The sequence below is a fragment of the Urocampus carinirostris genome, chromosome 2 (assembly GCF_059441175.1).
Source record: "Urocampus carinirostris isolate Australia breed hairy pipefish chromosome 2, RoL_Ucar_1.0, whole genome shotgun sequence".
NCBI classification, from domain to species: Eukaryota; Metazoa; Chordata; class Actinopteri; order Syngnathiformes; family Syngnathidae; genus Urocampus; species Urocampus carinirostris.
This window is the reverse complement of record NC_142350.1, coordinates 28,506,420-28,521,392: the sequence shown is the minus strand read 5'-3', so window position 1 is coordinate 28,521,392 and position 14,973 is coordinate 28,506,420. Positions and strand designations below refer to the sequence as shown.

The window sequence follows — 14,973 nt, the reverse complement described above, 5'->3', positions numbered from 1 at the left end:
TAGGTGCAGGGATGTGTTCCCACCAATATCAAGCAGTTATTGTCTTGTCCCCACCAATATTGTGTGATCACTTAAAAAATGCACTAGTCAAGTTTATCTGAGACCACAGATGATTGCAAACTACAGACTATTATGACACCTTCCCCTGATTCTATTAAGTAAATTCTAGTAAGTTCTATTCTATTCTATTGAAACCTACATGAGGGAAGGAAAAACGCAAAACTAGGCCCCTTTGATGCAAAGACCAAACCAACTCCTGGCAATCAACTCTAACAAAACAAAAAACAATGGTTATACCATTTTTTTGGTAGCTTTTATTAAATGTATTCAAGACAATTACATACATCTGGTGTACTAACATTGAAATGAATGTCATAGAAAAAATACATTTGAAATAATTTCATCAGCATAGAAACAAAGATAGTTAATACAAAAGTACTGTACATTTTACAAACTGAATCTGATTATAGTCTAAAATATAAATTAAATCATCGTATCGATACTACGTAGTCAGCAACTCCCAAATGAAAGTTGCAGTAGCTTAACTGGTATACACACAGCTTATGTTTGCATATCGAGTTTTAACCTCATTCCTTGTGTTTTGAAGTTGAATTACCCTAGAAACTAATCTTGATCTGGTCGTTTGGAATGAAACTGCAGATTCAGCTCCTTTATCTGGCATCCAAATGATCCCGATGAGTACAGTAAAGCAAAGGTTAATGTTCATAACATTTTGTTTATTCCAGCCAGAAAATGTCAGTCGTTTAACAGAATTTTACAAAAAGCTTAAGAAATGCATGGGAGACTAGACTTTTGTGCAACAGCAATTTCAATTTACTAAACATTTTTATTTCACTGAAAAAAAACGTTACAAGTTAAAGGAAACACAAATTCAATATGAGCAGAATTTCTGAAAACTTTGGTAAAAATATGTATTTCATTAGAGCCTTTTTAAGAGGCACAACTCTACGTTTGAAAACTTGTGAAGTCTACGAAAAGGACTGCTCCAAAAATAAGTTTCCCTCAATCCACAAAGAAACCAAAACATGCCCTGTCTTACAATTAGCACCAGACAAAATGCTAAAACATGTATAGATAAAACAAAGTCTCCAATGTACTGCATTAATCCAAGTGAACACTTGAAAGTCATTTTTCTTACTGAAAAACCTTATTGCGCAGAAAAGCTTTCAAATGCTGTCACCAGTCAAACCTGTTATTATAGCTGCATAAAGTTGGCAATGGCAATGGAATGTGGTTTGGCTTTGCTTGCTGCACTCAGTCATCACAGAAAATATCCCAGTAAATATTAAGAATGTTCAATGCAAGGTTGACATACTGTGTGTGCAAAAGCATCGGGCATATACGGCATAGAATGCAGTCGTTTCTGTAAAATGGCTTTTGGGTGAAAAATCTCAAAATATAAAATACACAAACAAGCTAAAATTTGCAAAGACAAAAAATTAGACCAATGGTACTGATTAGTCAAAATACAAGAATAATGACAACTAAAATTATAATGTGTACCTGCAGAGGAACCCAAAACTTGCGTACCAATACTGGATATAATATGGAATAGCATTTTCACTATTCATGACAACATAAACATTCGTACAGTCAAGACAATGCACTAAACGAAATGTAACAAGTGAACCAACCCATGAAATCGGACTTTGAAATCTGAAACTTGTGGCCCTTTGGAATACTAGTACCGTTTTATGATATCATTAAACACAACGGTGTCCTACTTGTTTCAGTCAACTTCTTTATTAATGTTAGGCTGGGCTGACGCCATCGTGAGTCCATGCGAGTGAGACAGGCAGCATAGGTTGAGGCACAGTGTTGAATAAACTTTGCTTGACTAGATTGGCTGTGATCCTGCGGAGACACTTCCACTCCTTTCCTGGATTGGAATGATATGAATGCATTCGTTTTCTTTTCCCGGCTTGTGCGAGATATGTGCAGGCTTAAGGCAGATGTGAAAAGATAGCAGATAGGAGAGTTGAGCATTGAGGTTTGTTGCTGTTGAGGAAAATTTAAAAAATCAAGAGAAAAAAGAAGCAGATATTGAGCAGCTCTCAGTCCAACCTGGCAATTGACAATATCTATTCACAGTCTCTATCGGGCAGTTCAGGCGTAAAATTCTTTGGTGGGTGCTTTGTGGTAAGCTGTTGTTGATAGTTTTGTGTCGCCCAGGTCGTAGCTCCCTTCGTCCTTCTTCTTCATGCGGTAGGCCAGCAGTACAAGAAGAAAGATGGCACAAAGCAATCCGACCACCACACACGCTATCACCGCTGAAGGGAAAAAGATAGAACCAGCGTTCATAATGTATCCTGGATCTTCTTGAGAGTTACCTCATGAAAACACGAGCTCACCTGCCAGCACCTCCGTTCGCTCCCACATGCTTTCGGATGTCACATCATCGGGAGAGTCATACACTCTGCTGCCTCGGCCCACGACAATCTCATTTGTCAGAACTCCGTTTTTGTCTTCAACATCTTTTTCGACATCTTTAGTGACCGAGCGGTCATCCCACCGATCTAGGCTGTTGTCTTCGTCAGTTTCTTGTATGTCCTCACCCTTAGAGGTGGGAATTTGAGTGGGAGCGTGCGTGAAACTGTCAGCTGTTTGGTCATTGTCCAGCACCTTAAGGGAACAAGCAGACCAATACGTTTAAAAACAAGGCAGAAACTCCACAGCACCACTAGTGTCATGTGCTTCATGTTTTTATTTTTTCTAGGTAAAAGTTGCAAAATCATTAAAAATAAAATGATATAGAAGAAACTCAAGTTTTGTTTTAAAATGTTGATTCATTGACAAAATAATATGTAGATCAGAGGATGGAAGCCTGGTGGTTGATTAGGTATTGAATACATATTGATCAAGCAGATGCCCCATGACCAAAACAATTTGATAGTGATGTCACTCATATGCCAATTGTAAGTTAGCTTTCATAAATTGTTAAAACCTATAAAATTTAAATATTTTTAGGTTTTTTTTATTGCATTAATCTGCTTGCTCTGTTTGAATTCAAACATCCGACTTTATTAAAATGCATCTGGCCAAACGCTGTCAAACGTATACGCTCCTGTTTTAGTGCAGTGTTTTCAACCTTTTTTGAGCCACCGCATACTTGTCTCATTAACTAATCTCAAGCTACACCGTACTTCGAAAACGTTGAAAAGTAATCCCTGGCACTATTTTCAGCATTTTTTTTCCTTGTTTTTATCAAATTGCTTAAATTGAGAGCAGTTTATTTTTTATTTTTTCGTTACTGTGGCTCAGGAGAAAATACGGGTAATTAATCATTTTGGTGTCTATTTTTATTGTTATTTTGTTTTCCGTTTGTTTTTTAGAAACAAAAGAACGAATTTTATATTATTAGATTTAGTATTGTTATTCTTCTGTGCAAACTTAAACATTTAATAAAAAGAAAGGAAACAGTGAAAGGCCTTTATTTGAAAGCTTCTCTTCCTGTTGTCCTCGCAAAATCAAAATTTATTGATTTCTTCTCTCCTTGTTTTGAGTGTCTACTAAAGTTGAAACTTATCATTTTCATTTCAAATTAAGTCATTGAATAGATTTCCTTGTACTACCTCATGAGCATATGATTAGTATATAAAAAGAAAGAAAATAAAATAGTAATCTGCTGCCACCTACTGATACGGATGAATGTTACAGTTACCCAGCTGTTGGCTGGAAGAAATTAAAAATACTGAACAATGACCTGATTTTTTGCAAAGATAAAATCGGGCAATTTATCGCAGCACACTAAATAAGGTCTTAACGGCACACTAGTGTGCCCAGGCACACTGGTTGAAAAGCATTGTTTTAGAGGTTCAGTTCAGCAAGTACTGCTAGTCACCAATTATATGCTAATCAGGGCGCATTAACATTAGTGGCGCTTGAACTAAAAGTATATAGGGTCCTAACATTTTCTGAGCACTGTTGGCCGCTAATGCTAGCAACTCTTTATTGCTGGCGGCCCTAGCCGCAAGCTCATTCTCTATTTTGGCAATACAAGCAAAATTTAAAAAAAAAAGGCCATACTTTCTACAAGGGTTTGGCAAAGGTTTCCATTTGCATTATAAATATATATACAGTATATTTTTTTCTTCTTTACCTTGGTGTCCACATTGCTTGATGCTGTCTCACTGTCCACCCCTGTGGATGGTGGATGGCGATGGTCCCCTTCTTTAGTTGGTTGAACATGAGGAGAAACCGATGTTGCCAGAGATGGAAGTATTTTCTCGCTCTGGTTAATGTCAATAAGCTTTGTCAGGATCGTTGTTTCCTTCTCTTCTTTGTCTATCAAAAACAAGTGACATTTTAATTAGATGACCTTATAGTGTCTTCTTCACACAGAACCTTTATGACTGTTATTTTAGCAGGTATAATGACAAACAGGGTTTATTCTTGACAGAGAATAGTAAATTTATCCCAGAAAACGCTTGTCAAGGGGGGTTGAGTTTACCACCAACCATTGGGTCCGTTTACATGCAAGCTAATGTCTGATTGAAATTGGCATTGCCTTCATTCAGGTTATGCAAAGACATGTATCACACATAAATTGATTATAATCTGACTGCAGGCAGTCCCATTGATGTAGTTGGGTTAGTCCTTTCATTTTATAATTACTCTTGCCTGTGCATTTAAATGGTCCGATTGATTTTGCGCATTATTTCGCACTTTCTCTTTTTCTTTGTTTTTGCTACTTATAAATGTGAATTTACAGTACAAAAAAATGATAGACTCACATTCTGGTGTAGTCGCTAAACAAGTATCGCATGTGTTGGTTGATTATCCCTGGACATTTCTTTATTACTTTCTGTCCTGAAATTGACAATGCTTCAGTTGCAGCCGCATATAGTCTAAATCCATGCTTCTGGCGAGCAACATACGAGCACAAATTGTAAATACACATGATACAGCAACAGAAGACACTTTTGGAGCAAGGAGGAAACAAACAGAGAACTTCATTAATTGTGGTAAGTGATAAGAATTATCACCCTTTAATTAACTTAAAACCTAAAAGCGTTAATAACCTCTATTGGTGTGATCAAGTCGCTCCAGTTTTGCCTTTGAAATCGAATGACGCACCAACGCCATGTATATGGGGGTGTTCATGTATCCCTTGTCATGTAAACAATTCATTTGTATTGCTTAAAAAAAATCGGTATTTTGATCCTGGTCGGACTATACCCTTTCATACAAAAGTATCCATTGATAAGATTTCTTTATTTATCATCTGAATGTGCATGTCGACTCACCATGGCCAACAAAGCAATGGGACAACTGTACAATACAAAGATTTAGCTAAATAACTAAGTGTTATGATCTCCTGACCTTGATACAGAGTGCAATTAAATTTATTTTCTGCATCTGACCCAGCCATTGAAGATAATGTGAGCAGTGGTGCCGCATTTGGGATTTATTTAGTGAGTATGACACAAATGGCCCATTCAGAAAAAAATAATATGTTCATAATAAGTTGAAAATGTTCCTCCGTTATATTATTGTCAAAAATAATGCTTTACTTTATCTGCAAAATGATACAAAGGTATATTATGTTAATGTCTGTAGTGAATATGTAGTACATTATATTCAATTTGGTGTGTTTAGTTATTTAAAGAAGGTTTGAATAAATTAAAATAAACTTAAAAAGGTTAACTGTGTAATATTTGACCACTAGAAGTCGCTGTATAGTGTATGCAAACAAAAACGAGTGCTACAACCCACAAAGAAGATAAAAAAACTATAGCGATTCTAAGTGACCAAACCTCACCATTTTTCTTCGAATTTTTCAGCCCAGCCTTTCGCAATGTTTTTGGGGGGTGGATTGGCTGTGGGGTGGGGTTGTGGGATGATGGTTGTGGTTCATTTACCCTTATCACCAAGACGGTGGATAATCATGTCAGCTCCCTCCATGTGAGCCTCATGTTATGCAAAAACATGTTTTCATGATAGTTAATGTATTTTTGGTTATTATTCAAATCATTGAATAATATTTTTATTATTTTCAAAGAATGATTTTTTTTTACCACTAAGAGGCGCTAAATAATACAAAGGTCCCTTTAAATTTGATTTCCAAAGAGTTGCAAAATTTGGTAAAATATTCTGAAAAAACATTGCATAAATACGCGAGAGGTGTGGAATCGGATACCAGACGATTGCATCAGACTTTAGAAAACTATGGCAACAAAATAAAATTAAAGACTGCAGCACACATGTTTTTTTCAGGATTAATACACAAAATGTGCAACGCAGCAGCAAAGGTTGGTGTGTGCCAAAGTTGAGGGAGAGTAGGTGGTAAACGGGGCAAAAAGTCAAGGTTCAAGAGGGAATTAGCAACGGACTAACAAATTGATGAGCAGTACTATTGTTTCAATTGAGTAACTTGAACATTTCACTTATTAGATGACTTATTTAAGTCTCGATACAAAATTTAATGCAATATTTGGCTCTAATAAAAAATAAAAAAAAATAAAAAATAAAAAGTGAATTTCCCTCCGAGAAGTATCTATCTATCCATCTATCTATCTAATCAGCACGATTGAAGAAGGGCTTCAAATTGAAGACATTCATTCTTTGTGGTTGCATTGGAGGGTTGAAAGAATGATTATTATGAATAAAAAGTAAAATTACTTCATGTTTTTGGCTTCTAATGACTATGATCACATTATTTTGGGACAAAAAAATGTAAGAAGCACAATTGTCTGAGCATTCAATCATGCAGACGAATTAGAAAGCAAGAAGCTGGGCACACTAATGACAGATGCATTAGCTGGCTTCGTTAAAGAGGCCACAACTGACAATGGATAATCCACCTATACAAACACACCGATTTTCTGACCAACACTTGAAACACAAGTTCCTCCTGAACAAAAACATTATCAAAAACCAACTGTTAGAAAATTATTTCAGGTCGTTGTCAATAATCATTCTGCTGGTGCCATTGGCCTGAATTTTAGTAACAACTTAACACTGAAAACCTCACGACTCAATAGCAATGCTCATCCCGAAAATGTGTGTAATGCCTTACCAACAACAGTCAAATTTTATAATTAAAAACTGAAACACTACTCTGAATGGGAAATTGTCCATCAATCCAAAAAAAATCCAATTTTCTTTTTTGTGTTGGTCTAAAAATACAAAGATCCAAGTTACTCAAATGCAAGCACAGTCCGCTTACCATAGTCCCCGGATCCAGATCCAGAGCCAAAGTCGTCTCCATCTTCATCATCTATCGGAAGGTCTCCTGATGTTTGACCCTCAATGTAAAGGTCATCACCAATGAATGAAAGCGTCTGGGATAAAACAGCCATCTGAGAGGAGGGGGGAACAGATCAATGAGCGTTATTACCGCATTTTTCAGATGATGAAAACGTATTCAAGTCACATTTCCGGCAGATATGTATTTGATAAATCCAACACCAAAAATATACATGCCATATTAAAAAGCAATTTAAAATAAAAAATTTAAAAAATGTCTCCCTGTGTGAAATGCCGCCCCTTGGATGTCACTTACGCAAACGTTTCTAAAACGACTTTGCATTCTATTTTTTTTTTTTGGGGGGGGGGGGGGGGGGATAAACACAGAGCATTAGCACTTTGTATAGAAATCACTTTTGAACAAGTTTAAAATGTTTATTTTGTTGAAATGACACCTCCCCTTCTGAACGTTTGTCCTTTGTTTTATCTGTTCATAATTCGAAAGTTAATTTCAGCGTAATAAGCTTTAAGGTAAAACACATACCAGTTTTTAATAGATGTGAAATTTGGAAGATCTGTTTTGAATTGCTGGTTAATGGTAATAAAAGCAACTCGTTTACGTTTCCATTAATTGGTAAAAAAAAGGTGGTGTCATTTCACCAAAGTAAACATTTAAAATGATCAAAAGTGATTTCTATGCAAGGTGTGTTTGCTCTGTGTTTAACCATTCTATTAAAAATGAGATACTAAGTAATTTTGTAATGTTTGCGCGAGTGCGCGAGTGACGCATGCTGGGGGGTGTGGGGGGAGAGGCATTTCACACAGGGGACATTTTTTGGCACAGCACTGGTAATGGTCAAAGTATCAACACAGGGCTTGGGCACTCTTTAGAAGCTGTGGAAATATCATGTAAAGTCAGGTCAAGTCATGTTTATTTGTTAAAGGATATACCCCAAAATAACGTTAATAATTTCATACATAGGTCTCAAAGTATAAGTCACAGCCCCAGCCAAACTAATACAAAAACTGCAACTTATAACCTCAAAAATATGATAAAAACTTCTAAGAAAGGCAAAAGAGAGAATCGTAAATATGTTCAAAGTGATACCATATTGAGGAGAGCCAAAGAAAGCCTCGATTTATTTAAATTGCTAAAATTTGATTGAATTAATATGTGGTTCCAATAATATTTAATAGGACTATTATAGTTTCAGGAGCGAGCAGAGAGAGTGGGAAAGGTGAGATGGCACAACATTCATTTGGACAGGTAACTTAAAATTAGTTTTACCTGGTTATATCAGTATCAGAAATTATTTTCCCCCCATTTTATTAACACTCCACTTATTGAAACATAAATATTTTGTTTGTTTGTTGTACATGATTCAATTGTTTGTTTGTTTGTACATGATTCAGATTGAATCGTTTCTTGTACATGATTCAATTGTTTGTTTGTTTGTACATGATTCAAATTGAATCGTTTCTCCGGCGCCGTCACGAATGGCAGCCACTCCAGCAGCTCCCGTGTTATTTTCGATTGTTCTCAGTTATTTTCGATTGTTCTCAGCTTAGGGATGCTGCTGGAAAAGTGAATTTCCCTTCGGGGATGAATAAAGTATCTATCTATCTATCTATCTATCTATCTAAGCACCTATTGGTTGCCATATTTAGCATCACAAAGAATGTAAGTGAGATAAACGGAACTTTTGATCCGTGACTCGCAAATCACATTAACTTGCCATGCCAGCATTACCTTTGCACAACTCAGCATGATAAGCCTGAAATTCTGTAAGATACACAAAATCCCACAGATGAATGTGGCCCATTGAGACGTGAGGTATGCATGTCTGGTATGCAAGCTATGCTTCTATTAACACAGGTGCGAACATGGATGGATCCCGTGATGGGGAGAGAAGGACGGGAAGGACTCAAGAAACAGGTGCCGAATAAACAAACAAAACACTGCTACAATTGTTTCTGTGATTCAGAGCGGAACAATTCAATATTACAAAGATACATTACGTTTAAATGTGACGTTATAAGCCCCCGTAATAAGGATTGAAAGAAATCAATGAGTAGCATAACAATCAGGGGTACATGGGTTAATTGGCCAGCTGATTTATTGGCTCCGATTTCTGTTTGTATTGAGACCAGGCAATCCCTTATATAGAATAAAGCAGGGGTTGGGAATGTATGGCTCGTGAGTCAGACATGGCTCTTTTCAGGAGAACATCTGCCTCACTTAACACATTTAGCCAGGCAATACAGTGTTTTATAACACTGGTGGCAGAAGCGCTGTATTGCTAATCTTCCTTTAAAGCTGGTAAGAAGAAATGTAATTAAAATGTTTTCCGTGCCTCTAAGCCAATGACATGTATCAGAATACACGAGTGCGACATCTGCTTTTACTATTCCTGGATTTTTTTCAACCGTAGTGTGTGCAAATTATGAAAAAAATATAAATGATACACAACATGCTTGAGGACTGAAGATGAATGTTTGTAGATTTCAAAGACATCAAACAGTTGTATCTATAACAGCGGACGGATAATGAACATTTCATTCCTTGGGTTAGAACTGCTCACACCTAGTTCAGAAACCATTATTCCCGACAAAAAGGACGGTCAAAATGATCCCCAACGATCTGAACCGCGGGAAGGAGACATATTTTAAGTTGGGATACTCGTTAGTATGGGGCACAGGCATTATTGTAATTTCATATATTTTATAAAATGTCACACATGAAAACAAATGCACTGAAGAATCAACTCTTGTCTGGAGAGCAGGTTTGGCAGTTTTGTTGAAAGATATGGATGTCAACCAATCAGCCCCAATTATTTCATTGGAAGCCAGAGTAGTCCACAGCCCTCTTGTCCAAAGACGATTGACAGGCTTTTTTATTTTTATTTAAGACAGCTACTCCATATGAAGTTAAAACCAACCGATCACTCAACAAAGGTTTGCTGGTATTGCACTTTTTTGTTTTATTAAAAAAAAAAAAAAAAAAAAGACATCTGGATCAGATATGATTTTTTTTAGTGATTGGGTAAAATAATTTGATTGGTGCACCTGTGAAAACAATTGAGGAAAAAAAGGTTTAGGAAACTGGGGTGGTGTATCATGAAACACAAGTTCATGTGTTAGTAAAAACTGATTTAAAAAAATGCCTATGTGGTAACCTTTTTTGTCCAAGCAACTCCCACCAGAGTCTACTTGACAGACTTTAGTGTGGAGGAAACTATGGTGAAAGAAAGCAGGATGCCCTTTTATGGTAACAGGAGCTCACCTTACTATGACCTCAGAAGCTTTCATCTTCTGAACCAGCAAAACCCTGCCTCCTCATTTTTTAAAATATCACACGCCATACACAAATATCACATCAGCTAGATGGAAATGGTACATCGGAATAGCTCTACTGCAAATCTGCGAGCTAAAAGCCAAAAGATGAAGAAATTCACCCTCCCCCTAAAAAAAGAAAACATTTGACTATCACGCTCCCTTTGCCAGAGTATTGCTTTAATGCCTGTTTACATAAAAATCTGACATCTGGAAAACATACATGGGGTCTCTCTCACATACAGAGAGCATACCGTGTGTATAGTCATCTGGTAGCCTGGTGCTCTGTCATGATGAGGGTGGGTTGGAAATAACCCTGTCACAGCAGTAAAAACCCATATGCAGTGGACGAAGGCATACGAGATTGGCTCATGGAAATGCATTGTTACTTCTTGTACTATAATAAATATTCCCTCAGGCCACATGGGCTTTACAGTTGTTAGAGGGAAATATTTTTCCAATGGGTTGAAACTTGAAAATCAGTAACGATGACAACAACGCATGGTAGCATTGGTTGTGTAACCTAACCACCATGATTGCACAGGGGGAAAGCAGTGCAAAGCACCGTGTGGTGTACAGTGTCTTCAATGAAGTAAAACAAAACGAAAAAAAACATTTGAATTGGAAGATCAATTTTGATTCAACTATTGGAGTGCATGCAATCTAACTATCCTGTTTGGGAATATTGACATTTCTTAGCTCATCTTCTTTTGGAAAGCTAAAACCCAACTGCTGTCCACCACAGGCTATCTAACATTTTTTTCTGTTTGCAATTCAAATCGATCAAATAGACAGCTTTTTCTAAATTATGGGTTATTCTTTTTGAGTAAAATCAGAGAAAATAAAAACTAGCGGCAGAAAGCATCAAATGGAACACGACACATCTAACACCACTGCGCGAAAACCTTTGAAAACAATTTCCTTCAAGAGGAGATTGAGAAAAGACAAAAGTGGAAACCACAGGAAAAAATGCATAATCTTGACCTCCCTATGTTGCTTTCATCGTCAACACAATACCTTGGCACCGGTGTGAAATTTGACACTGAACACAGAGTCTTTCTGTGATGAATGCAATCTTCCCTGTCCAGACAGTATTTTATGTTGCACTAAACACTAACATTTAGTTCTCATTTCTAATTCAAACTATAAGCACACTTTGGTGAATGGTAGAGGTACACAGATATATGTCGAAATGTAGAATGATGATAATTATAGGCAAGGTAAAAACATTGTTAAATTGTGCCTCATTAAAAAAATGTATTTAAAAAAGGTAAATTAATCAATACCCACAATTCCCTAGCATATGAGAAACTTATCGTCTCAGCGATACAATACACTTACAGTAAAAAATGAAATGTTCGTCTCTACCAATTAGTCCCAAAATAGTGAAGTGATAACCTACGCGTGGTTAACATAAAAGGACGGACTGATGTTTGGCTTGACAGGTGCCCAGAGTGCTGACAAATGAAAGACATGGAGGCATTTTGCAGAATATACACCTGAGGCATAATCATTACACTGGCATTTTTTAAATAGTTGAATCGATTTATACCATAAGAAACTGATCCAACTAAGATCACCAATTGGCAACTGCAGTTCTTGTTATAAAGGGCTAAAAATAAACCCGCCTTATCTCATAATATGTACAATACGGTGCAGAAAAATACAAAGTGGGTTAGACCAGTTTGAGCCTTGTGTGTGCAGACAGCAACCATAACAAAACTCCCCAGAAGAGGACGCTGATTTTTAAAGGATACGGCATGTCAATTTGATTAAACCTCATGTTGTCTTCATTTAAAGGTCAATTTTTGTACTTTTTTTACAGCTTACGTAGAAATTAGAATAAAAACAACATTTAGATGTTCTACCTTTGGGACCAATCTAGGAAGTCATAACATTTACAGTGAAATAAAATATAATCTACAGGCATTTATCTGGATTTAACAACATTGTGGCGAGTCATTTTGACCCGAGGACAACAGGAGGGTCAAGTACTCACAAAACAAAAAAACAGACAATGCACACTGAAAATCAAAATAGTGGTCTGAATAACCTTAATTAGGTGTTTTTTTTAAAACAAAATCGTGCAGATAGTAGCTCAGGAGGTAGAGCGCTCGTCTTGGGATCAAGGGATCCCAGTTCGAATCCTGGGTCGTCCGTGTTACATGTCGAAGTGTCCTTGGGTAAGACACTGAACCCCTAATACCCCCAATAGGCAGGTTAGCGCCTTACATGGCTGCAAGGCCGCTACTGGGAAATGTGGAGCACATTGTATAGCGCTTTGGGAAGTAATTGACTTGAAAAGCGCTATATAAATGCAGATCATTTCATTTGATGCAGGCTTCTGATTGGCTGCCGAGAATGCAAGTTGCAAAAGGAACTTCCGAAATTTCCAAACTGAACAAAGATTTCGAAATCGGGAAAGATTTTTTTTCTTGAAAAAGTTGTCGGCCATCCAGGCGTAGACGTTCTGTAAGTTATACGCCCGACGTAAAAGATGCACGCCTCAGGCTTCCGGGCAGACGTTATTTCAGACACTGCCCTATGCCAAGAATATGAAACAGGAACCACATAACACCAGGACACTTCTTGTCAGGTTTGGTCTTTTTGACAAGTTTGTATTTTTGATAACTTGCCATGCATATCGAAGTGGCATTTTGAATTGAACGTTACAATAGCGACTTGTTTTGCAGCAAGTTGGCGCAGAGTTGGCCATGTCAGGGGATTTTCATGAGTTGTTATGAGGACACACAAATGTTGCACATTGTTACAAAGTAAATATACCCTCAGCATCATTATTATTTTAAAAACAGTACACAAATGTTTTGATGGCGCCCTTGGACCAGGCTGTGTATATGTTGTCAAACATCAAAAGGGGTCTGTTGTACAGAAAAGTTTGGGATCACCGAGTTGGACCTTAGATGCGTAGAACCAGAACTGTAAGGCAGAGATTTCAATCACTAACTCACAGCGCTGTCCTGTACATAATGTCCCAATAAAACACAATGCAGGTGTCCTTGAATGTCTCCCAAATTCTGTATATCCCATGCGACTCCGATCGTGCCTAGACTAGCCCGGGGAGACTCACGGTGAGTCATCCATCCAGAAAATGACACGAAAAACAGCTCACATCCTGTCACGAGCACTTTCATCATTCACATGAGCTTTGCTGGTTGACTAATCAGTAATTTTACGGACACACTTCCCCAACTGGGACAGTAGAAAACTTTTCAGGATTTGAGAGGACACAATTTAGGTTCAATACGGTTTCACAGGAGATTTATTTCTTGCCAGTGTTCCAAACTTGCAGGGCCTTGTACGTACTGTAGGTGGAGAAACTTCATAAACTCTCTCGAGCTAGTCTCAGGTTTCACTAGGCTTGCTTTTACAGTCCACGATACGCTTATTGAAGATATTAACTGGACTTAGTTCCACTGTGCTTTAGATGACTTCTATAAACAGTATATTTTTGTCTCCGAAACAAAGGGAAAAGGGACTTTTTCCATGTGTTTTCCACCTTTGCCAGTTACACACACACACAGGGAAAAAACAGGTTGGGCTTTTTTCTGGTGTTGTTGGCGGTGAGTGGAAAAAAATGGCCCGAGGCGGCATGTGGACTAAACTTCGTTTCATTCGATTCTTAATCCGTTACATAAGTGATAAATTACAGGTTGTGTTTTGGAAAGCGGTAAAAAAAAGAAGTTCAAACAGAGTAGTCCCGTTTCAACTCGACTCCAGCTAGCCACCGACACATGGACTTAAAAAGCTTGGGCTTGATACTAGTCGGCCAAACTTCGTTTCTTTAGCTCATTATTTACGTGGATAAAAGGACGTATGATAGTTTTTAGCACAAAGAGACACTTTTGTAAAATATACAAGTCACAAAAAATGAGAAAAGCGTAACTTTACTTACGTTTTGACTTATGAATCCAGGGGCTAGCCCGACTAGGAACAACAACCACAGGGTCCTCATCTCAAGTTTCAAGGAGAGGGGTTAAAACCAGATAAACTTTTATTTGAAAGGACGGGAGTAGAAAATCTATGTCTATGAATCCAAATAAGCCGTGTACGATTGAGAGTAGTCGCCTTTCGTCGATATCTTCAACAACCCGAATAAATCTCAGCCAGACGGCGCGCCGCAGCTGGAGGAGAAGAAATGTGGGATCGCTCGCTGAGTCTGGAAAAGTTGTTTGGTCTGGCGCTGCGTCATGACGCAGTGGCCGGTCACGTCATGACGTCACTGCGTGGCTGAAAGGAAACGCGTGGGCGAGTTTCATGGAGACGGGAAGCGAATATTCCACCACGTATTATTTTGCCTTTTAAGTTACGTCAGGGGTGAAAAACATGCAGCCCACGGGCCGGATCAAGCCTGCCAAGGTTTGATCCAGCCCGTGAGACGGCACCCAGGGAAGTGCGAGAGGAAAACTGGCT

General features: G+C 37.8%; 1 protein-coding gene across 1 annotated transcript; it reads right to left on the bottom strand.

Annotated features, from left to right (window-relative positions):
* Nucleotides 1-291: 291 nt before the first annotated feature.
* Nucleotides 292-14,730, bottom strand: LOC148371582 (uncharacterized). The gene is made up of 5 exons (XM_088326123.1): nt 14,456-14,730; nt 7,190-7,322; nt 4,121-4,305; nt 2,373-2,643; nt 292-2,291 (listed from the first exon to the last, which is right to left on the bottom strand). Exons 1-5 carry the CDS (start codon nt 14,513-14,515, stop codon nt 2,128-2,130), a joined length of 813 nt encoding a protein of 270 aa, XP_088182249.1. The 5' UTR covers nt 14,516-14,730; the 3' UTR covers nt 292-2,127.
* Nucleotides 14,731-14,973: the final 243 nt, after the last annotated feature.